The sequence below is a fragment of the Bos grunniens genome, chromosome 29, assembly GCF_055505025.1.
Source record: "Bos grunniens cultivar Pamir isolate PY7600 chromosome 29, Bosgru_T2T1.0, whole genome shotgun sequence".
Taxonomy (NCBI): Eukaryota; Metazoa; Chordata; class Mammalia; order Artiodactyla; family Bovidae; genus Bos; species Bos grunniens.
Window position 1 is genome coordinate 45,821,296 of NC_141193.1, and position 24,278 is coordinate 45,845,573.

The following is a 24,278-nucleotide window of genomic DNA, read 5'->3' on the forward strand; positions in this document are numbered from 1 at the left end:
AGTGTCAGTGATACACTTGAAAAATTATATTTGGTTAGAATTGAATTTAACCTTTAATTTGTTTATAAGTAATTAGCTTAACATTTTTATAAGTGAGTAATAACACTGCTGCTGCTGCTGCTGCTGCTAAGTTGCTTCAGTCGTGTCCGACTCTGTGCGACCCCATAGATGGCAGCCCACCAGGCTCCCCCGTCCCTGGGATTCTCCAGGCAAGAACACTGGAGTGGGTTGCCATTTCCTTCTCCAATGCATGAAAGTGGAAAGGGAAAGTGAAGTCGCTCAGTCGTGTCTGACTCTTCATAACCCCATGGACTGCAGCCTACCAGGCTCCCCTGTCCATAGGATTTTCCAGGCAAGAGTATTGGATGGGTTGCCATTGCCTTCTCCAACTGATAATACTACATGATGTTATTTTTTTATTTGGAAAGTGAACTTTTCCTTCTAAATCAAAAGCTGCTGCTTGTAGACCCTCTGAGGGTCTGTAGTTTATTCACCTCTTGAACTCCTCACAGCGTCTAGCAGAGGTCTGGCTCTTTGATTTGCATCTTTAAAATACAGAAATCTTGATTAACCCTCTCCTGGTGAAAGAGATGATACACATTTATTTGCTTGATAGTAGTAATTAAGCTTTACCTGATTTGATTCTAATTATTATGCTTTGCTTCTCTAGATTTTCAACACATCGTTATTTGAACCGCCTCCTCCAGGATATGAAAATGTCTCAGACATTGTGCCACCCTTTAGTGCCTTTTCTCCACAAGGAATGCCAGAGGTAAAAATGCATATGATAAAAATAACAAACAGAACTTCCTTGTATATGCAGGCAGTAATTAAAGGGATATTGTGGAGGTTTTTGATGTAATCCAAATTTATCTTTTTCTACATTTAAGAAATAGAATGTCTTAGTAATAAGAAGGAATATACATTTTGTGTTCATAGTGTTTTTAGGATAAAATTTACCACACTGAGATGGGGATATCCAAAGTGAACATTTATTTGACAAATGTATTCACCTATGTAATTAAAGCACCATCTACACATAAAATATTACTGTCACTTCAGAATGTACTTCTAAGCCCCTTCTCAGTCAGCCCCACACGCTCCCAAGGCAGTCATTCTCATTCTCCGTGGTTTTTTTTTTTTTGGCCACCTTTGATTAGTTTTGCCTATACTAGAAATTCATATAAATGGAATCGATAGCATTTGTGAGTATAGGACCTGTGAAAATTCACATGTTTTGCACTTATCCATGGATTGTTCTTTTTTTATTGCCAATTAATTTCTACTATATGGAAATACTACATATTTTGCTACCTTTGTAAGACTTGGATTGATTTTATAAAGAACCTGAATGAGAATTTGAAATGGTTGCCATTTTCAAATGAAGAATACAGACATCCTTTTTAGAAAATTTGTATGGTTTACTTAATAAGGCAGTGTGCATGTTTATTATCTGTTTTCACAGTAGATCCCTAGATTCTTGGATAGTACTTTGTTTTTTATAAGAAAGCTAAACTTGAAAGAGTTGAATATAATTTATTAATGTCTTTTAAAATGTTACCTCTCCTGCTATAGTATTTGACATCAGGTAGATTCAGTTTTCGGAGAAGGCAATGGCAACCCACTCCAGTACTCTTGCCTGAAAAATCCCATGGACAGAGGAGCCTGGTAGGCTGCAGTCCATGGGGTTGCTAAGAGTCGAACAGGACTGAGCGACTTCACTTTCACTTTTCACTTTCATGCATTGGAGAAGGAAAGGGCAACCCACTCCAGTGTTCTTGCCTGGAGAATCCCAGGGATCGGGGAGCCTGGTGGGCTGCCGTCTATGGGGTCACACAGAGTGGGACACGACTGAAGTGTTAGCAGCAGCAGGTTCAGTTTTGGACATATAGGGTGTGAGGTACCTAGGATATTCCAAGAAGTTGGAATATTGAAGTAAGTATCACTCAATAGAGAGATAAACACTTGACTATTATCAGAAACATCCCTAGTAAAAAATTTACATTTAGAACTGAATTGATATTTAAAGCTCCAAGGAAATAGCAGCCCACTCCAGTGTTCTTACGTGGAAAATCTCATGGACGGAAGAGCCTGCCAGGCTACAGTCAAAGGGGATGCAGATTCAGACACAACTGAGCGACTAAAACACTTCACCAGTCAGTCAATGTTTATTGTAAAAACATAGGCAATAAACCTATGTTTTTAATTAATTATTAAACCTATGATTTAATATTAGGCAATGCTATGTTTTTTAATATGTAAAGTTTAAAAACATACTCTTTTTTATTATTTTCTAATGCATTTGATTAACTTATATTTAAAAACTCTCACAGGTTTAGAGTATTTTCTACAGTTGTATGAAATTTGTTTTAAATGAATAGTTAACATCATAGTTAATGGCACAATATTAGAAAAATTCTCCCCCAAATTTGTACATAAATAGGTTCCTTTCAGTCATTGTAGTTACTTCGTAATTGACATGACATAGAAATAAAGGATATAAAAACTGGGAATGAAGAGATAATATATTTTAGATCTCAGGTGTCTAGAGTTAAATAGACTTTATCTTCTGGGTAAGACACATTACCATCATGGGTCCATGTAAGATTCCTAATTTAATTTCTTTCCTTTCATCTTTTATCCTTATTTTCAATCTCATTCCTTATCTCCACATCCCCTATACCCTGCCATCATCTGTAATGTATTTATACTTTTAGGAATGTATATATTCTTATAAAAACATGGGCTTATTAGTGATTGGTATATTTTGAATATATGCAAATAATATATCTTAGGTCTTGGTCTATGACTATTTTCAATTAGCTATTTTTTAAAAATCTATTTTATGTCAGAATGGTTCATTACTTTTTACTCTTGCAGAGTACCCCATGTTATGTGCACACCACATGTAGCTTATCCATTCTCTTAGTGGCAAACATGTGGTTTGCCTCTAAATCTGAATTACCACAAACAGTGTTGGAGAGCTTGTGCTCATACATGTCCCTGTGTGGGCTTGCAAGGGTTTCTCTGTGTACAGTAAACCAGTAGTGGGATTGCCGGTTTGTAAGAAATGCTACATTTCACAGTGTTCAGACTGCAGCCGTTTATCGCTCTTTGCAACACTATATATGAGCGTTCCTTTTCCCTCACATTTTCATCAACAATTGAGGTTATATAACTTTCTAAATTTTGCCTGTCTAATTGTGTTGTTTTGTTAGTTTGGGGTTCTCAAGGCAAGAATACTGAAGTGGTTTGCCATTTCCTTCTCCAGTGGCCCACGTTTTGTCAGAACTGTCCACCATGACCCATTCATCTTGGGTGGCCCTACATGGCATGGCTCATAGTTTCATTGAGTTAGACAAGGCTATTATCCATGTGATTAGTTTGGTTAGTTTTCTGTGATTCTGTGAACAAAGCTAGTGGAGGTGATGGAATTCCAGTTGAGCTATTTCAAATCCTAAAAGATGATGCTGTTAAAGTGCTGGACTCAATTGCCAGCAGATTTGGAAAACTCAGCAGTGGCCACAGGACTGGAAAAGGTCAGTTTTCATTCCAATCACAAAGAAAGGCAATGCCAAAGAATGTTCAAACTACTGCACAATTGCACTCATCTCACACGCTAGTAAAGTAATGCTCAAAATTCTCCAAGCCAGGCATCAATAGTACGTGAACTGAGAACTTCCAGATGTTCAAAATGGGTTTAGAAAAGGCAGAGGAACCAGAGATCAAGTTGCCAAAATCTGTTGGGTCATAGAAAAAGCAAGAGAGTTCCAGAAAAACATCTATTTCTGCTTCATTGACTACACCAAAACCTTTGACTCTGTGGATCACAAAACACTGTGGAAAATTCTGAAAGACATGGAAATACCAGACCACCTTACCTGCCTCCTGAGAAATCTGTATGTAGGTCAAGAAGCAACACTTAGAACCGGACATGGAACAGTGGACTGGTTCCAAATCAGGAAAGGAGTTATGTCAAAGCTCTATATTGCCACCCTGCTTATTTAGCTTCTCTGCAGAGTACATCATGCGAAATGCTGGGCTGGATTAAGCACAAGCTGGAATCAAGATTGCTGGGAGAAACATCAATAACTTCAAATATGCAGATGACACCACCCTTATGGCAGAAAGTGAAGAGAAACTACAGAGCTCTTCATGAAGGTCAAAGAAGAGAGTGAAAAAGCTGGCTTCAAACTCAACTTTCGAAAAATGAAAAACTATTCTGTTTTTGTATTTGGTCCAGTTACTTCATGGCAAATAGATGGGGAAACAATGGAAACAGTGACAGACTTTATTTTCTTGGGCTCCAAAATCACTGCAAATGGTGACTGTAGCTATGAAATTAAAAAACGTTTGCTCCTTGGAAGAAAAGCTATGACAAACCTAGACAGCATGTTAAAAAGCAGAGATGTCACTTTTCCGACAGAGGTCCGTATAGTCAAAGCTATGGTTTTTCCAGTAGTCATGTATGGATGTGAGAGTTGGACCAAAAAGAAAGCTGAGCACCAAAGAATTGATGCTTTCAAACTGTGATGCTGGAGAAGAGGACCCTTGAGAGTCCCTTGAACACTAAGGAGATCAAAACAGTTAATCCTAAAGGAAGTCAATCCTGAATATTAATTGGAAGGACTGATGCTGAAGCTGAAACTCCCATACTTTGGCCACCTAATGTGAAGAACTGACTCATTGGAAAAGACCCCGATGCTGGGAAAGATTGAGGGCAGGAGGAGAAGGGGACAACAGAGGATGAGATGGTTGAATGACATCACTGACTCGGTGGACATGAGTTTGAGCAAGCTCCAGGAGTTGGTGATAGAAGGGGAAGCCTGGTGTGCTGCAGTCCTTTGGGTCACAAAATGTTAGGCACGACTGAGCAACTTAACTGAACTGGATTGTGTTACTGTTGTTTTAATTTATTTTGATTCACATTTTTGATTAAAAATGAGATCATAGATATCTAAGCATACTTATTTGTTAGCTATTCTTTTTTTTTTTTTTATGCTGTGAAATGATTACCAGCCATCTTTTCCTGTTGAATTTCTGGCCATTTTCTTACTAACTTCAGTGGTTTCTTAAATATTTTAGTTATTCATCCCATATTGGTTTAAATATTGCAAACATCTTCTAATTTTATTCATATTTGTTCATGTTGTCTATAATGCTTTTTACTGAAGAGAATTCTTTTATTGTGACATTATCCAGTGTTCTCTTTATATTTTCACACTTTGGGTCTTTCTTAATTTCCTCATTCTTTATTTACAGTGATACAGTCAGAATATCCCCAAAATACTAATAGCTCTTTATTTAAAAATAGCCATGATATTACCAATTAAATATAAGGACAAATGATATGTAATAGCAGAAAATATAACAAATATGTAGTTTAAAATAGCCCTCAAATATAAAATGAATTGTAAAAATTATTAAATGAGTGTGACTGGTTGAAGAACAGTGAAATTTTTTGAGCAGTGACAATATTATGTATGAAGAAGATCATGTTTCTGGCTGGGAAGACAGAGTTTTATAAGATAAGCGCTCAGTTTGTAGGTTTACTCTATAACCAGTGAAAATTCCCCAGTTAGTTTTGTACATTGTTTTTTGTTTCTTTTTGTTTTTTCATTTGTTTTCTTCTAGTTTTCAGTTGAGTTCAGTCGCTCAGTCATGTCCAACTCTTTGCGACCCCATGAATTGCAGCACGCCAGGCCTCCCTGTCCATCACCAATTCCTGGAGTTCACCCAAACTCATGTCCATCGAGTAGGTGATGCCATCCAGCTATCTCATCCTCTGTCATCCCCTTCTCCTCCTGCCCCAATCCCTCCCAGCATCAGGGTCTTTTCCAATGAGTAAAGTCTTCACATGAGGTGGCCAAAGTACTGGAGTTTCAGCTTTAGCATCATTCCTTCCAAAGAACACCCAGGACTATCTCCTTTAGAATGGACTGGCTGGATCTCCTTGCAGTCCAAGGGACTCTCAAGAGTCTTCTCCAACACCACAGTTCAAAAGCATTAATTCTTCGGCGCTCAGCTTTCTTCACAGTCCAACTCTCACATCCATACGTGACCACTGGAAAAACCATAGCCTTGACTAGACGGACCTTTGTTGGCAAAATAATGTCTCTGCTTTTGAATATGCCACCTAGGTTGGTCGTAACTTTCCTTCCAAGGAGTAGGCGTCTTTTAATTTCATGGCTGCAGTCACCATCTGCAGTGATTTTGGATCCCAAAAATAAAGTCTGACACTGTTTCCACTGTTTCCCCATCTATTTCCTGTGAAGTGATGGGACCAGATGCCATAATCTTAGTTTTCTGAATGTTCTAGTTTTACTGAGATATAATTGGTATCTCAATAAGACTATAAGTTTGGGGCTTCCCTTGTGGCTCAGTAGTGAAAAATTTGCCTGCAATGCAGAAGACATGGGCTCGATCCCTGTATCAGGAAGATCCCCTGCAGAAGGAAGTGGCAACCCACTCCAGTATTCTTGCCTGGAGAATCCTATGGACAGAGGAGCCTGGCGGGCTACACTCCACAGGGTGACAAGAGTCAGACACGACTCAGCAACTAAACAGAATAACTGTACGAGCTTAAGATATACAACATAATGATTTGACTTTACATACATCATGACAAAATTATGACAATAAATTTAGTGATAAAGATACAAAGAAATATAAAAAAAATTTTTTTTCTTGTGACTAAAACTCTTAGGATTTACTCTCTTGATAACTTTCCTATATAAGATACAGCAGAATTAATTTTATTTACCGTGTTGTGCATTTCAAGTCTAGTACTTACTTATCTTTTAACTGGAAGTTTATACACGTGGACTGCCTTTCTCCAGTACCCACTACCCCTCACCCTCCATCTCTGGTAACCACAGATCTGATCTCTATGCATTTGTTTTTGAAGTACAGTTGACCCATAACACTCTATTAGTTTCAGTTATGCAACATGATTCATTATTTTTATATATTTCAAAATGATCACCACAATGAGTCTAGTTACCATCTGTCACTACACAAAGATATGATGTATTAATAGTTACTGATTATAGTCTCCAGATAGTACATTTCATACCTGTTTCTTTATCTTGTACCTGGAAGTTTATACTTCTCAATCTCCCTCACGTATTTCTCTCATCCTTTCACTCCCTCCCCGTTGGCAACTACCAGCTTGCCCTCTGTATCTATGACTGTCACTGTTTTCTTTGTTTATTCATGTGTTTTTTAGATTCCACATGTACGTCAAGTCATCAGGTATTTGTCTTTCTTATTCTGACTTATTTCACTCGGGTGAATACCCTCTAGGTCCATCTGTGTTGATGCAAATGAAACGATTTCATTCTTCTTATGGCTGAGTAATACTGCATTGTAGATTATATTATATTTTCCACATCTTCTTTATCTATCTTCTTTGATGGGAGTTTAAGTTGCTTCCATTTCTTGACTGTTATAAATGATGATGCAGTGAACATAGGGTTGCATGTGTCTTTTTGAATTGGTGTTTTTGTTTTCTGATAAATATCAGGATTGGATATGCCCCAAGAGTGGAATTCCTGCATTGTATGGCAGTTCTATTTTTAATTTTGGAGGGAACCACCATGCTGTTTTCCATAGCGACTGCCCATGCCAGTGTGTGTGTGTGCTCAGTTGTGGCCGACTCTTGGCAGCCCTATGGACTATAACCCGCCAAGCTTCTTTGTCCATGGGATTTTCCAGGCAAGAATACTGGAGAGGGTTGGTTGCCATTTCCTCCTCCAAGGGATCTTCCTGACCCAGGGATCTTTTCTTGCATTTCCTGCAGTGGCAGGCAGATTCTTTACCATGGAGCCACCTGGGAAGCCCAGCAACTGTGCCAGAGTGTTCCCTTTTCTCTGCATCCTCACCATCACGTTATTTGTTGTCATTTTGGTGATAGCCATTCTGATAGATGTAAGGTGATATCTCACTGTGTTTTTTTCTTTTTTTGGCTGTGCCTCACAACATGTGGGATCTTAGCTCCCCCCTGACCAGGGACCACACCTGTGCCCCTTCAATGGGACCATAGAGTGTTAACCACTGGACTGCTTGCGAACTTAGGTCCCTCGTTGTGGTTTTAGTTTTCATTTCCCTGATGGTTAATGATGTTAAACATTTTTTCATGTGCCTGTTGGCTATCTGTATGTCTTCTTTGGAAAAATTACTATTCCATTTTCTGCCCATTTTTTCAATTGGATTGTTTGTTTGTTTATATTCTTTGTATATTTTGGATATTAGCTTCTTATCAGATGTATCATTTGCAAATACATTTCCCATTCAGTAGACAGCCTTTTAGTTATATTGAGAGTTAGTTCCCTTTGTTGTGCAAAACTTTTTTAGTTTGAGGTCGTCCCATTTGTTTACTTTTGCTGTTGTTTCCCTTGCCTGAGGAGACCTATCCAAAAAAATATATTGCTAAGACAGATGTCAAAGAGTGGGCTACCTATGTTTTCTTCTAGATGTTTTATGGTTTCAGGTCTTACATTTAACTCTTTAATCTGTTTTGAATTTATTTTTTTTAATGGTATGAGAAAGTGGTCCAGTTTGATTCTTTGAAATGCAACTGTCCAGTTATGACAGAATTATTTTACTCATAAGAAAATTATATTATAGAGATGATTAACTCATTTCTTTCAAGTAGATTTAAACTTTCTATATTAATGCAAGGCTGGAAAATACATAGGATTCTCCAAGGGATTCTCCAAGAACTTGTGTATGTTCAAATACTAAATTGATTTGCTGGCTGGTGTGTTTCTTTGGATTACCTATAACCCAGGCAGAGAAGTGTTAGTTTTGATTTTTAATTATGTGTTCTTAGGATGTTTCACCATGAGCGTCTATGGATCTTGGGTAGCTCAGCTGGTAAAGAATCTGCTGCAATGCAGTAGACCCTGGTTTGATTCCTGGATGAGAAGTTGCCCTGGAGAAGGGACAGGCTACCCACTCCAGTATTCTTGCCTGGAGAATCTCTATGGACAGAGGATCCTGGTCTTAACTAAGTGACTAAGCACACACCGTCTGTGGATCTACATCTGAATCCTCTGAAAGTGAAAGTGGCTCAGTGTGTCTGACTCTTTGCGACCCCATGGTCTATACAGTCCATGGAATTCTCCAGGCCAGAATACTGGGGAGGGTAGCCTTTCTCTTCTCCATGGGGTCTTCCCAACCCAGGGATCAAACCCAGGTCTCCCACATTGCAAGGGGATTCTTTACCAGCTGACCCACAAGGGAAGCTCAAGAATATGGGAATGGGTAGCCTATCCCTTCTCCAGAGGATCTTCCCAAACCAGGAATTGAACTGGGGACTCCTGCATTGCAGGCATGTTCTTTACCAACTGAGCTATCAGGGAAGTTTTGCTTTAGGTTATTTATATTAGCAATTCAACAATGTCTGTAATTATAGTTTAATTCAGTGTTTCTTGAACTTAGCTTGTATCACAATAATCTAGAGGGCTTATAAAACACAGATTCTGATTCACACCCCCTAAATTTCACTAGATCTTGGGTGAAGCCTGAGAGTTTGTTTTTGGTAAGGTCCTAGATGGTATTGACTCTGGGTTCAGGAACCATGCTTTGAAAACCATTGATCTTATGTCCCAGTTCTGTCTCTATTAACAAGAACAGGAAGATGGAAGCTTGAAAGAAATGGAAAATTCTAACAGTGCAACATTGTTAATTATTTCCAGTTATAGAACAATTGTGCAGTGTAAATTTTACAAGAAGGTCATTGTCTGAAAACAAAGATTTTTTCTAACTAGCAATGACAGCTTGCATTTGTGAAGTGCCAAGAGGACCTGTCTGCCTACACTTGTTTTCATTTTCAAAGTTTTCTATCATTTTCAAACTAATTTCTTCTCCTGTCCCTTCTCCATCCCAATTTGTTCTGTGAGATGTGCAGATTAAAAGGTAGCTACAATTTACAGGCATTTAAAGAAGTAGTCAGTTTTCCCAAAGTTGGTGATATTATATATGAATAAATTTCAAGTAGAACATTTATGCTAAACAGAATTCACTGGAACCAAATTGGTTAATGGCTGTGTATTCACAGTTGGAATAAAAGTGTGCTCTAGAGAAGGCTAATGATTATAAACCAGACATACAGTGCTATCATCAATAGTTTGTTGATCTTGCATCGATCTTGGGAAGAAAAATAATAGCTAAAAGTAATCCTTTTCCTGAAGCAAAGATTCAAGTGTCACTTTCTCAATAAGCTTTCTTCATTTTTTTTTTTTTGGAAATTGCACACAACTGAATACAAGGTCTGTTTGCTTACTATATTTAAACTTAAATTTTTTTTCTCTATAGAACTCATCACTTTTTAATATTGTATACAATTTGCTTTTACCAGGACTTCCCTGGTGGCTCAGACGGTAAAGCGTCTGTCTACAATGTAGGAGACCCGGGTTCAATCCCTGGGTTGGGAAGATCCCTTGGAGAAGGAAATGGCAATCCACTCCAGTACTATTGCCTGGAAAATCCCATGGATAGAGGAGCCTGGTAGGCCCCAGTCCATGGGGTTGCAAAGAGTCAGACACGACTGAGCAACTTCACTTTCACAATTTGCTTATTACTTTTATGATTTATTGTCTCTGCCTTCCACATGAACAAAAGTTTCTTCAAAGACAGGGATTCTCTGTATCTGCAGTCCCTAGAATGATATGTCTTCAACATATTTGTGGAAGGAATCCGAGAGTCAGCTTGGAAACAACCTTATTGCAATACATTATAAATTTGTTGTGCATGTGTTATGAGACATAGTCAAAGAGGAAAACAATAACCAAAATAAAATGATGGGATACTAGAAATAGTGTCAGACAAGGATAGGATATTAGAAATAGTGTAGGATGGGGACTTCAAACACTAAGGTATGTAAAGACTTTCCAAAGGCAGATATAGGATCATTTAAAATAAAACAATCACATTATTTGTTTCTCAGTGGATTCTTCATGGAATTGAGAACTAGCCTGTGGTAAGGCTCTGCTGGTCCCCTGTTTCCACCTCCCTGATTTACAATTATTTATTTCTTATTTTATGAATGAGAGACATCACTCATCCATCCTGAAACATATCTCTGAGTTGTAAAAAAAAAAAAAAAATCTCTAGACCTCCAAACAAAGAGATGCTAGTGAAAGATTCTAATAGCTAGGTGACAGAAATTTGTCAAGTCAAATGGTTTATAGTTGAACAAAATTAAAGATGAGTCTAATTGAGTTTCCAGCTAAAACCATTAGAATTAACTTGGATAACAGATCAGTGTGAGATTTAGGGGTTGTAACTTGGAAAGAGTTAAAATAATTCAGGGAAAATTCCATAACAACTTTTTTTTCATTCATATCCTAAAATTTCTCAAAACATGTCTAACAATGAGAAATGTGAATGGAACTGATAGTCCTGACTTATTCTGGAAATAATTTTTTCATCCATAGATCTATGACCAAATGTTTTAACATCCCATAGCACTGAAAGTTGTATTTCAAGCAAAATTTTATGCTTAGGCATTGTTTATGAAAGTTTGTAATGATGCTTAGACTCACTTTGATACTGCTAATAATTATAATAGTAAGTCACATGAAGAATTTTCCTAACATGTACAGCTTGTCATAGGAAATAAATATTTTTAAACACTATACACATGATTCTTAATCAAGGCAGGTTTGGCAGTGATTAAGATTTACAAGCATTATCCAGATTTCTAGGCAGCAGAAACTGAAATGGAATTTGCCATGCTAGATGTTAATTAAGGAGTGTTCTCTTGGGATCAATATCTGTGGCAGGGAGGGGAAGGAAGCTGGAACAAACAGAGGGAGAAATTGCAGTTCAATGCCAGTTCAAGGACAGCCTCAACTGACCCAATGGGCTGCTCTGGAGTCAGAAGAGCCCTTCAGAATGCCCTGGGCTGGACAAAGATGACCAGATCTTTCTGTTCCCACATGGATCAGTCATTGACCATGTGTATCCTGGAAGGACATGACCTCGAGCAGAGTGGCTGTGTGTAGCTGGTCTTGAGCAAGGGCTGACAGAGAGCCCTCTGATGGCCTGCAGAGAGCCTTCCTTCTCTGGAGCAAGGGCATCTTCAATGAGGAGGAATCTAGGCAGGACACCCTGGTGTCACCTTAGTATATAGTAAGATGCTTTAGGCAAGGGGGAAAATACATGTTCAAGGAGAAAACTTGATAAAATTCTGACTGAAGAGTGTGGCTTTACAATGTTGTTGAATGATGTTGAATAATAAATCATTATAGTATTTAAATTCTTTTGGATATAAATAAAAGAGGTAAAATTGCTTCTGAAAATGTTAATATTTGTAATGTGCTGGAAATTGTATTCTTTATGGCAACTTAAAGATATGACAAACAATTTCAGATGTGAACCTAAAAATAAAGGAGAGATACATTGCTTCTCAAAATTAATTTAAGGAGTAGGTAAGCAAAAAAAAAAAAAAAAAAAGTGTGTGAAGAACACTGATCTAATCTAGCAGGCCATTTTACAAATGATAATGTTGAGACTTAGAGATTTCCTTGTGATCATTATAATGATATGAAGCCAAATTTGTAAAGTAGTGGCATTACCTGACCATTATTTCTTACCTGGTTGTGTGAAGATGCATTGTGAATATACTTCAAAGAGAATAAAGCTCTCATGAAGGGCTTTTTAACCTAGGGAACCTCGTCCCTCCAAATTGCATAGACAGTGTATTTGTTTATGTACATTTTCCTGGGGAATGCTTTTCTATAGTTTTATAGTCACTACAGAGGAGATCTTGACATAAACAAAACTTAATATTTAATTAATAAGTCTCTACCCAGCTAATTGCCTTCTCAATTCAAGTTCATTTCTCCCCTGAATCTCTTATCAGAGGCTTTTTTGACCCTCTTACATACTCTTGCTTCTTTCCTCTTTCAAAAACGCGAAACAGTCTTCATGCCGAGAAACCTCTTTTATGAAATCTTTCTTGTACTAAGTCATCTATGTTCTCAACAGGGTGACCTGGTGTATGTTAACTATGCACGAACTGAAGACTTCTTTAAACTGGAGCGGGACATGAAAATCAATTGCTCTGGGAAGATTCTGATTGCCAGATATGGGAAAATTTTCAGAGGAAATAAGGTAAAAAAAACACAACTCTTTGTTTTTCTTTTCAGTAAAAATAAAAAGTTATATTGTATCTTGGGCTTTCCTGATGGCTGAGACAGTAAAGAATCTGCCTGCAATGCAGGAGACCTGGGTTCAATCCCAGGCTCCGGAAGACCCCCTGGAGAAGGGAATGGCTACTCACTCCAGTGTTCTTGCCTGGGGAATCCCACGGACAGAGGAGCCTGGTGGTCTGCAGTCCATAGGGTCGCAGAGAGTCAGACATGACTGAGAGACTAACGCTTTCTGTTTTTCATATTGTATCTTACATGGGTAGAACCACATCCTTAAAATTTTTTGATGACCATGATTTTCCCATACTCTTTACCATTCCTGCCTAATAGGGAGGGTACATGTGCTAGTTTATAGGCAGGTTTTAACCTGGGTCGTTGGAATTTGGCCTCTGTAGAAGTTCAAGGAGAACATTGCAGGTTTTTCCATATCTACACATTGTCCCTGTAGTCTATGAAGTAGCGTGCATTGGATTTGTTGTTAGTCTTTAGTATCTTTAAATATTACCTTTGAAAATATTTACTAAATTAAATTTTGGTGTTAATTCTTTGTTAGAGGTAATGAGACAAGCCAACCTATGCACAGCAGTTTTGAAAGTTACCAACACTTGATTTGGGGCTTCCCAGGTAGTATAGTGATAAAGATTGTGCCTGCCAGTGCAGGAGATGCCAGAGATAGGGGTTCGATCGCTGGGTCGGGAAGATCCCTTGGAGTAGGAAATGCAGCCCACTCCAGTATTCTTACCTGAGAAGTCCCATGGACAGAGGTGCCTGGTGGGTACAGACCATAGGGTCACAAGGAATCAGATACAACTGAGGGACTGAGCACATAGAGTACTTGATTTTTTTTTTTTCCCTTTTGTGGGAAATTAATTTAAAAAAATATTCTCTTTCAACCATAGAAGAAATGGGAATCTAGTCTGTGAAATCTACTTGTTTATTGTGCTTCTAGACTAGAGGAAGGAAATAGTAGGTACCTGTTACCACTGGTATGTACATTTTAAAAAATCTGCTCCAAGGGCTAATCCAGCCCTGGAAACTAGGTTTCAGAGCTTGCATAAGAAAAAGACAAAACCAGTTCTGTGAGATGTCCTTTGTTGTAAGCATAAGGATTAAAAATAAGGACTGAAGATAAGTTTTAGTTACTTATTTAAATGTAATTTCAAATAACCAACCTAAAATAAGAAAGACTGTTTTCCAGGTTAAAAATGCCCAGCTAGCTGGGGCCAGAGGGATCATTTTGTACTCAGATCCTGCTGATTACTTTGCTCCTGGGGTGGAGGCATATCCGGATGGTTGGAATCTTCCTGGAGGTGGTGTTCAGCGTGGAAATATCTTAAATCTTAATGGTGCAGGGGACCCTCTCACACCTGGCTACCCGGCAAATGGTGAGTGATCAGGCTTCAATCATCACAGAGACTTTTAACATTTTGAAGTGATTTTATCAAAAGATTCCCTTTGACAAAAGGATAAAGTATGTCATTTTCTTACTGTCTTTGCATCTAAGAATAAATTAAAGGGTTTTGAAGTCGGAAAATTATTGGTTTGGGTCCCTTATCCCTTGTTTGGAACCATTGCATCTGGTAGGTTTTGAAATGCAGACATTTTCAAATATTTAAAAGTAAGATGGTACATATACCTTACTGCATAACATTCACATAGGCTGGGACAAAATGTGGGAAGCAAGCATGTAAATATTTTACAGTAAAATGTATGAATAATCATTTTAAGCAGAGGGTACATAAATAATATAAATAGCCTCAGGTCTGCTCAAGTCAGATCTTGCTGCCAAATTAGTTTATATCAGATCATGTTTTGTTGCCAAGTATTAATAAATGCCCTCTCCCAATTAATGGATTTTGCAGTTTTTTAAAATTTCTAATTGTAGATAAGGGACAGTAAAACAAACTCTATAAATCCCTGAAATGGCATATTTTGAATACAGAGTCTGGAAAATGCTTATTGTGTCATTACTGTGTAAAGACAATAGTGATCACTTTCAAGGAGTGTTTCCAAAATTCTAGCTTTTAAATGCATTAACGACCCTATAAGCTTTGTTGTGTTATTATCTCTACTTGACAGATGGGGAATGTGAAACCAGAAAGAAGTAAACAGTCTGCCTTGTTCATTGCACCATTAAGTGAGGAGTGGGGATTCAAATTCAGATTATCTGGCTCCAGAGTCCATGTATTTGTCTCATGCTGAAATGCCCTGCTGTATAATTATTAACAAGAGAACTTGGAGCATATTTTTAATGTACTCAGCTATTTGATAACATTTACAAAAATCTGTCATCATTTAGTTTGTGTGGTTTAAAATTAATAAAGGTTTATAACTTGGATAAAGTAGGTTACCAAAGTATTGGTGGTATTTCCATATTTATTTTTCATCTTGGATCCTTCTATCTAATTGTAGACTCCTTTAAAGCTTATGTATTTGGCTTTGTAAGTTTTTAAACATAGTACATTGTCATAGGTTTTTTTAAGCAATACGTATTATCCTGTGATAAAATCATGTGTCTACCTGAACTTTACTAACTTAGCCTTTTTATTCCCAAGTTTTGAAAAATGCAACTTCTCCTAAGCTCTGTTTGTTATAAAAAGCTAAAATTATGAACATAAAATAAAATCAACTGGAATATTTCTGTTTACTATGCTCAGATTTAAAAGATGACATTGTAGAAATTCCCTTTTGTGTCCTTTCTTATTTTTCTTTTAATTTCACTCTTTATTATGGGATAGTTCTGACACAAAAAATTAGAGATAATGAATACCATTTTGTCAATGTTATTTTGTCTATTCATTGCCCTTTTTTGATTATTGCTCTAAATTAAAAAAATCCCATGTAATGTATTATTATGTCATTTTGCCATAGAAAGACTAGCTTTTACAATCACCTACATCAAAAGAATTCCAGAAAAACATTTACCTCTGCTTCATTGACTACACTAAAACCTTTGACTATGTGTATCACAACAAACTGTGGAAAATTCTGAAGGAGATAGGAATACCAGACCACGTTACCTTTCTCCTGAGAAACCTGTATACAGGTCAAGAAGCAACATTTGGAACCAGACATGGAATAACAGACTGGTTCCAAATCGGGAAAGGAGTACATCAAGATTGTATGTTGTCACCTTGCTTATTTAACTTATACGCAGAGTACATCATGTGAAATGCCAGACTAGATGAAGCACAAGTTGGAATCAAAATTTCCAGGAGAAATATCAATAACCTCAGGTATACAGATGACACCACCCTAGTAGCAGAAAGCAAAGAGGAACTAAAAAGTTTTTTGATGAAGGCGAAAGAGGAGAGTGACACAGCTGACTTAAAAACTCAACATTCCGAACACTAAGATCATGGCATCTGGTCCCATCCCTTCATGGCAAATAGATGGAAACAGAGGCAGATTTTACTTTCTTGGGCTCCAAAATCACTGCAGATGGTGACTGCAGCCATGAAATTAAGAGATGCTTGCTCCTTGGAAGAAAAGCTATGACCAACCTAGACAGCATATTCAAAAGCAGAGATATTACTTTGCCAACTAAGGTCTGTCTAGTTAAAGCTCTGGTTTTTCCACTAGTCATGAATGGATGTGAGAGTTGGACAGTAAAGAAGGCTGAGTGCGGAAGAATTGATGCTTTTGAACTTTAGTGTTGGAGAAGACTCTTGAGAGTCTCTTGGACTGCAAGGAAGTCAAACCAGTCAATCCTAAAGGAAATAACTTGGAATATTCATTGGAAGGACTGATGCTAGAGCTGAAGTTCCAATATGTTGGCCATTTCATGTGAAGAGCCAACTCATTGGAAAAGACTCTGATGCTGGGAAAGATTAAAGGCAGGAGGAGAAGGGGATGACAGAGGACAAGATGGTTGGATGGCATCACTGACTCAATGGACATGAGTTTGAGCAAGCTCTGGGAGATGGTGAAGGAAAGGGAAACCTGGCATGCTGCAGTCCACGGGGTCGCAAAGAGTTGGACACGATTGAGCAGCTGAACATTAACAATAAATTTCTTGTGATTTGAAATTTTGGAGAAAAAAATGGAAAAATAGCTTTTATTTTTCTTAAATCTGGAGAAATGACAGGATGTGTGTTTTTATTTTGAGGTAGAGTTTACATGTAATAACATGCAAAGATCTTAAGCGTTAATTCACTAAATTAAAAAAGTTGTATGTATCTGTGTCACTCAAAATAAGATATAGGACATTTCTGTGACTTCAGAAAGTTCTCTGGTGCCCATTTTTGGTCAGTTTTTACCATAGCCCCACCCCTAGAAGCGGCCATTTTCTGATATCTTTTGTCATTCATTAGCTTGGTTTTGAGCTTCATATAAATTGAATCAGATTCTATCTGTTCTTTTGTGTGTTGACAGAAAATCAAGTAACAGTCAAGCTAAGAAGAAAGGAAAGATAATGTTATTTATGCCAAACTGAGGAGTATAACCCAGGGAACAGATTCTCAGAAGCTCTGAGAACTGTTCCACTGGTTGGGAGTTAGAGATGCAATTTTATATGTTTTTGAGAAAAGAATTTATGCATCATACTGACAGATTAGATTTGTACATTAAGTTGACCAAAGATATTTTGATCTAGTAATGCATGAATAGAATAAGCCTTTGGTCAATACTATTCCATGTATGGTATGAAAGAGAAATATTAACCTTAAAATGTCAATACTGACATCATAAGAAAGGATTCATTTTTCTCAGAGGTTGGTATTATTCTACTTTGAGGAGGTCTGGTTAATGTACTATGCAGATGCACATTTCACACTTGCAAAGACTGCCACAAACAGAGCATGTTATCCTTTTTCCTTCTCAGTTTAATTGTCTTGTCATAGAAAAATCTGTGATTTTTTTCCTCATCATTTGTTTTGCTGCATTCACTCAGTATAACAAGTAGAGATTAGTCATGTTATTGTGTGTATTGATAGTTCCTTCCCTTTAATTGCTGGGTAGAATTCTATTATGGGACTCCTTTATAAATTGCTTATTCATTCTCCTGTTTGTGAACAGCAGGATGGTTCCCAGTATTGGCTACCCAGATTCAGCTGCTATGAGCAGTCTTGTGCAGGTCTTTCTGTGAACATGTTTCTGTCTTTCCTGGGTAAATACTAGGAGCGTAGTTGTTGTGCCATAGCGTATAATTTTCTGCATAATATTAATTTTCAAAGAAGTTGTTTAAAGTGACTGTAAAGAGTATATACACTCTTAGAAGAAATGTATGAGAGTTTCAGTTGCAGCACATTTTTGTTAACATTTGAAGCTGTCTTTTTAACAGTTCTAGTATATGCAATTTAAAAGTGTGTTTAGTGTGATTTGGCTCAGCTGGTAAAGAATTCTGCAATGCAAGAGACCTGGGTTTGATTCTTGAGTTGGGAAGATGCCCTGGAGAAGGAAAAGGCTACCCACTCCAGTATCCTGGCCTGGAGAATTCCATGGACTGTATAGCCCCTGGGGTTGCAAAGAGTCAGGCATGACAGTGACTTTCACCTTATTATTATTGTAATTTTTTTGACTTTCACCTTAGTGTGATTTACAGAGAACATTTTGAAAGGGACTCCATTTTTATTAGAAATATGTTCAACTTTTTCAGAATATGCTTATAGACGTGAAATCGCAGAGGCTGTCGGTCTTCCAAACATTCCTGTTCATCCAATTGGATACTATGATGCACAGAAGCTCCTGGAGTAAGTTTGTAAGAAACAAGCAGATGGCTATTTGAGTAATTCTCTTTACAGACATTCTTCAGGTGTCATGTTTTTGTCTTCATTATTCCATACCAAAGTTCTCTGTGGTGGGTGGAATATACAATTTTAGCACTGTTTTATACAACAGTGATTCTAATCCGGGATTTGCTTTAAATACTGATAATAAAGTGAAATACCACCATGAAAGTGAGTCTTTCCAGATCATCAACTTCAGGGATTGTAACAATCATTTGATCCACTGTGCTTTTTTTCTTTTTTAGTTTTTTAAAAAACTAATTTATTTTAATTGGAGGTTAATAACAATATTGTAGAGGTTTTTGCCATACATTGACATGGATCAGCCACGAGTGTACATGTGTTCCCCATCCTGAACCCCCCTCCCCCGTCCCTCCCCATCCCATCCCTCTGGGTTGTCCCAGTGCACCAGCCCTGAGCACCCTCACTTAGGCATCGAACCTGGACTGGTAATCCAGTTTTGAAACATGATAATATACATGTTTCAATGCTATTCTCTCAAATCATCCCACCCTCACCTTCTCCCACAGAGTCCAAAAGTCTGTTCTTTATATCTGTGTCTCTTGTGCTGTCTGGCATATAGGGTTATCATTACTATATTTCTAAATTCCAGATATATGCATTAATATACTGTATTGGTGGGTTTCTTTATGACTTACTTCACTCTGTATAATAGGCTCCACTTTCATCCACTCATTAGTATTGACTCAAATGCATTCTTTTTAATGGCTGAGTAATAGTCCATTGTGTATATGTACCACAGCTTTCTTATCCATTCACCTGCTGATGGGCATCTAGGTTGCTTCCATGTCCTGGCTATTGTAAATAGCGCTGCAGTGAACATTGGGTTACATGTGTCTCTTTCAGTTCTGGTTTCCTTGGTGTGTATGCCCAGCAGTGGGATTGCTGGGTCTTCCGGAAGTTCTGTTTCCAGGTTTTTAAGGAATCTCCACACTGTTCTCCATAGTGGCTGTACTAGTTTGCATTCCCACCAATAGTGTAAGAGGGTTCCCTTTTCTCCGCACCCACTCCAGCATTTATTGTTTGTAGACTTTTTGATAGCAGCCATTCTGACTGGCATGAAATGGTACCTCATTGTGGTTTTGATTTGCATTTCTCTGATATTGAGTGATGTTGAGCATCTTTTCATGCGTTTGTTAGCCATCTGTATGTCTTCTTTGGAGAAATGTATGTTTATTTCTATGGCCCATTTTTTTATTGGGTCCTTTATTTTCCTGGTATTGAGCTGCATGAGCTGCATGAGCTGCATGTATATTTTTGACATTCTTTGTCAGTTGTTTCATTTGCTATTATATTCTCCCATTCTGAAGGCTGTCTTTTCACCTTGCTTATAGTTTCCTTCATTGTGCAAAAGCTTTTAAGTTTAATTAGGTCCCATTTTTTTATTTTTGCTTTTATTTCCATTACTCTGGGAGATGGGTCATAGAGGATCTTGCTGTGATTTATGTCGGAGAGTGTTTTGCTTATGTTTTCCTCTAGGAGTTTTATTTTTTCTGGTCATATATTTAGATCTTTAATCCATTTTGAGTTTATTTTTGTGTATGGTGTTAGAAAGTGTTCTGGTTTCATTCTTTTACAAGTGGTTGACCAGTTTTCCCAGCACCACTTGTTAAACAGATTGTCTTTTCTCCATTGTATATGTTTGCCTTCTTTGTCAAAGATAAGGTGTCCATAGGGCATGGATTTACCTCTGGGCTTTCTGTTTTGTTCCATTGATCTATATTTCTGTCTTTGTGCCAGTACCATACCATCTTGATGACTGTGGCTTTGTAGTAGAGCCCGAAGTCAGGCAGGTTGATTCCTCCAGTTCCATTCTTCTTTCTCAAGATTCTTTGGCTATTTGAGGTTTTTTGTATTTCCATACAATTTGTGAAATTATTTGTTCTAGTTCTGTGAAAAAATACCATTGATACCTTGATAGGGATTGCATTGAATCTATAGATTGCTTTGGGTAGTATACTCATTTTCACTATATTGATTCTTCAGATACATGAACATGGTACATTTCTCCATCCATATGTGTCATCTTTGATTTCTTTCATCAATGTTTTATGGTTTTCTATATATAGGTCTTTTGTTTCTTTAGGTAAATTTATTCTTAAGTATTTTATTCTTTTCGTCACAATAGTGAATGGGATTGTTTCCTTAATTTCTCTTTATGTCTTCTCATTGTTAGTGTATAGGAATGCAAGGGATTTGTGTGTATTAATTTTATTTCCTGCAACTTTACTATATTCATTGATTAGCTCTAGTAATTTTCTGCTAGTATCTTTAGGGTTTTCTATGTAGGAGACTTGTCATCTGCAAATAGTGAGAGTTTTATTTCTTCTTTTCCAATCTGGATTCCTTTTATTTCTTTTTCTTCTCTAATTGCTATGGGTAAAACTTCCAAAACTGTGTTAAATAGTAATGGTGAGAGTGGGCACCCTTGTCTTGTTCCTGATTTTAGGGGAAATGCTTTCAAGTTTTCACCACTGAGGATAATATTTGCTGTGTGTTTATCATATATGGCTTCTATTATGTTGAGGTAAGTTCCTTCTATGCCTGCTTTTTGGGGAGTTTCTATCATAAATGGATGTTGAATTTTGTCAAAGGCTTTCTCCATGTAGGTTGAGATAATCATATGGTTTTTATCTTTCAATTTGCTATGTGGTGTATCACATTGATTGGTTTGTGAATAGTGAAGAATTCTTGCTTCCCTGGGATAAAGCTCACTTGGTCATGATGTATGATCTTTTTAATATGTTGTTGAATTCTGTTTGCTAGAATTTTGTTAAGCGTTTTTGCATCTATGTTTATCAGTGATATTGCTCTGTAGTTTTTTTTTTTGTGGCATCTTTGTCTGGTTTTGGTATTAGAGTGATGGTGGCCTCATAGAATGAATTTGGGAGTTTACCTTCCTCTGCAATTTTCTGGAAGAGTTTGAGTAGGATAGGTTTTAGCTCTTCTTTAAATTTCGTTAGAATTCGCCTGCGAAGCCATCTGGTCCTGGGCTTTTGTTTGTTAGAAGATTTTTGATTTCTGTGCTTGTGATGGGTCTGTTAAGATTTTATGTTTCTTCCTGATTCAGTTTTGGATAGTTATACTTTTCTAAGAATTTGTCCATTTCTTCCAAGTTGTCCATTTTATTGGCATATAGTTGTTGATAGTAGTCTCTTATGAGCCTTTGTATTTCTGTGTTGTCTGTTGTGATCTCTCCATTTTTATTTCTAATTTTGTTGATTTGATTCTTCTCCCTTTGTTTCTTGATGAGTCTGGCTAATGGTTTGTCTATTTTATTTATCTTCTCAAAGAACCAGCTTTTAGTTTTGTTGATTTTTGCTATAGTCCCCTTTGTTTCTTTCTCACTTATTTTTGCTGTGATTTTTATGATTTCTTTCCTTCTACTAACTTTGGGGTTCTTCATTTCTTCTTTTTCTGCTTGTTTTAGGTGTAGAGTCAGGGCATTTATTTTTCTCTTTTTTCTTTAGGTAAGCTTGTATTGCTATGAACCTTCCCCTTAGCACTGCTTTTACTGAATCCCATAGGTTTTGGGTTGTTGTGTTTTCATTTTCACTTGTTTCCATGAATATTTTGATTTCCTTTTTGATTTCTTCTGTGATTTGTTGGTTATTCAGAAGTGTGTTGTTTAGCCTCCATATGTTTGTATTGTTAATAGTTTTTTTCCTGTAGTTGACATCTAATCTTACTGCATTATGATCAGAAAACATGCTTGAAATGCTTTCAATTTTTTGGAATTTACCAAGGCTAGATTTATGGCCCAGAATGTGATCTATCCTGGATAATGTTCCATGTGCACTTGACAAAATGGTGAAATTCATTGTTTTGGGGTGAAATGTCCTATATATACCAATTAGGTCTAACTAGTCCATTGTATCATTTAAAGCTTGTGTTTCCTTTCTAATTTTCTGTTTGGTTGATCTATCCATAGGTCTAAGTGGGGTATTAAAGTCTCCCACTATTATTGTGTTACTATTAATTTCTCTTTTCATACTTGTTAGCATTTGCTTTCAGTATTGAGGTGCTTCTATGTTGGGTGCATATATATTTATAATTGTTATATCTTCTTCTTGGATTGATCCTTTGATCATTATGTAGTGTCCTTCTTTGTTGCTTTTCATGGTCTTTATTTCAAAGTCTATTTTATCTGATATGAATATTGCTGCTCCTGCTTTCTTTTGGTCTCCATTTGTGTGAAATATTTCTTCCGCCCTTCACTTTCAGTCTGCATGTGTCCCTTGGTTTGAGGTGGGTCTCTTGTAGTTAGCATATATAGGGGTCTTGCTTTGTATACATTCAGCCAGTCTTTGTCTTTTGGTTGAGGCATTCAACCTATTTACATTTAAGGTAATTATTGATAAGTATGATCCCATTGCCATCTACTTTGTTGTTTTGGGTTCAATTTTATAAAACTTTTCTTTGTTTCCTGTCTAGAGAAGATCCTTTAGCCTTTGTTGAAGAGCTGGTTTGGTGGTGCCGAATTCTCTTAGCTTTTGCTTGTCTGTAAAGCTTTTAATTTCTCCATCATATCTGAATGAGATCCTTGCTGGGTATAGTAATCTAGATTGTAGTTTTTTCTCTTTCATCACTTTAAATATGTCCTGCCATTCCCTTCTGGGCTGAAGAGTTTCTATTGAAAGATCAGCTATTATCCTTATCGGGATCCCCTTGTGTGTTATTTATTGCTTTTCCTTTGCTGCTTTTAATATTTGCTCTTTGTGTTTGATCTTCATTAGTTTGACTGTTATGTGTCTTGGGGGGTTTCACCTTGGATTTATCCTGTTTGGGACTCTCTGGGTTTTTTTGGATTTGGGCGGCTATTTCCTTCCACACTTTAGGGAAGTTTTCAACTATTATCTCAAGTATTTTCTCATACCCTTTCTTTTTGTCCCATCTGGGACACCTATGACTCGAATGTTGGAGCATTTAACATTGTCCCAGAGGTCTCTGAGGTTGTCCTCATTTATTTTAATTCTTTTTTTCTTTTTCCCTCTCTGCTTCATTTATTTCCACTGTTCTATCTTCCACCTCACTTATCCTATCTTCTGCCTCGGTTATTCTGGTTCTGTCCAGAGTCCTTTTGATTTCAGCTATTACCTTATTTGTTATTGATTAACTCTTCTTTATTTCTTCTAGGTCCTTGTTAAACATTTCTTGCATCTTCTCAATCCTTGTCTCTAGTCTATTTATCTGTAACTCCATTTTGTTTTCAAGATTTTGGATCATCTTTACTATCACTGTTCTGAATTCTTTTTCAGGTAGACTTCCTATCTCCTCTTTTGTTTGGTGGGCATTTATCATGTTCCTTTACCTGCTGAATATTTCTCTGCCTTTTCATTTTGTTTGGATTGCTGTGTTTGGGGTGCCCTTA

At 37.2% G+C, this 24,278-nt stretch overlaps 1 protein-coding gene across 1 annotated transcript in view; it reads left to right on the forward strand.

Annotated features, from left to right (window-relative positions):
• FOLH1 (folate hydrolase 1) overlaps positions 1–24,278 on the forward strand; it is a 71,342-nt gene that overhangs the window by 13,655 nt on the left and 33,409 nt on the right. The window contains exons 4-7 of the mRNA XM_086383147.1: positions 671–772; positions 12,997–13,122; positions 14,359–14,545; positions 18,757–18,850. Coding sequence (XP_086239273.1) covers positions 671–772; positions 12,997–13,122; positions 14,359–14,545; positions 18,757–18,850 — 509 coding nt within the window. The remainder of the gene's footprint in view (positions 1–670; positions 773–12,996; positions 13,123–14,358; positions 14,546–18,756; positions 18,851–24,278) is intronic.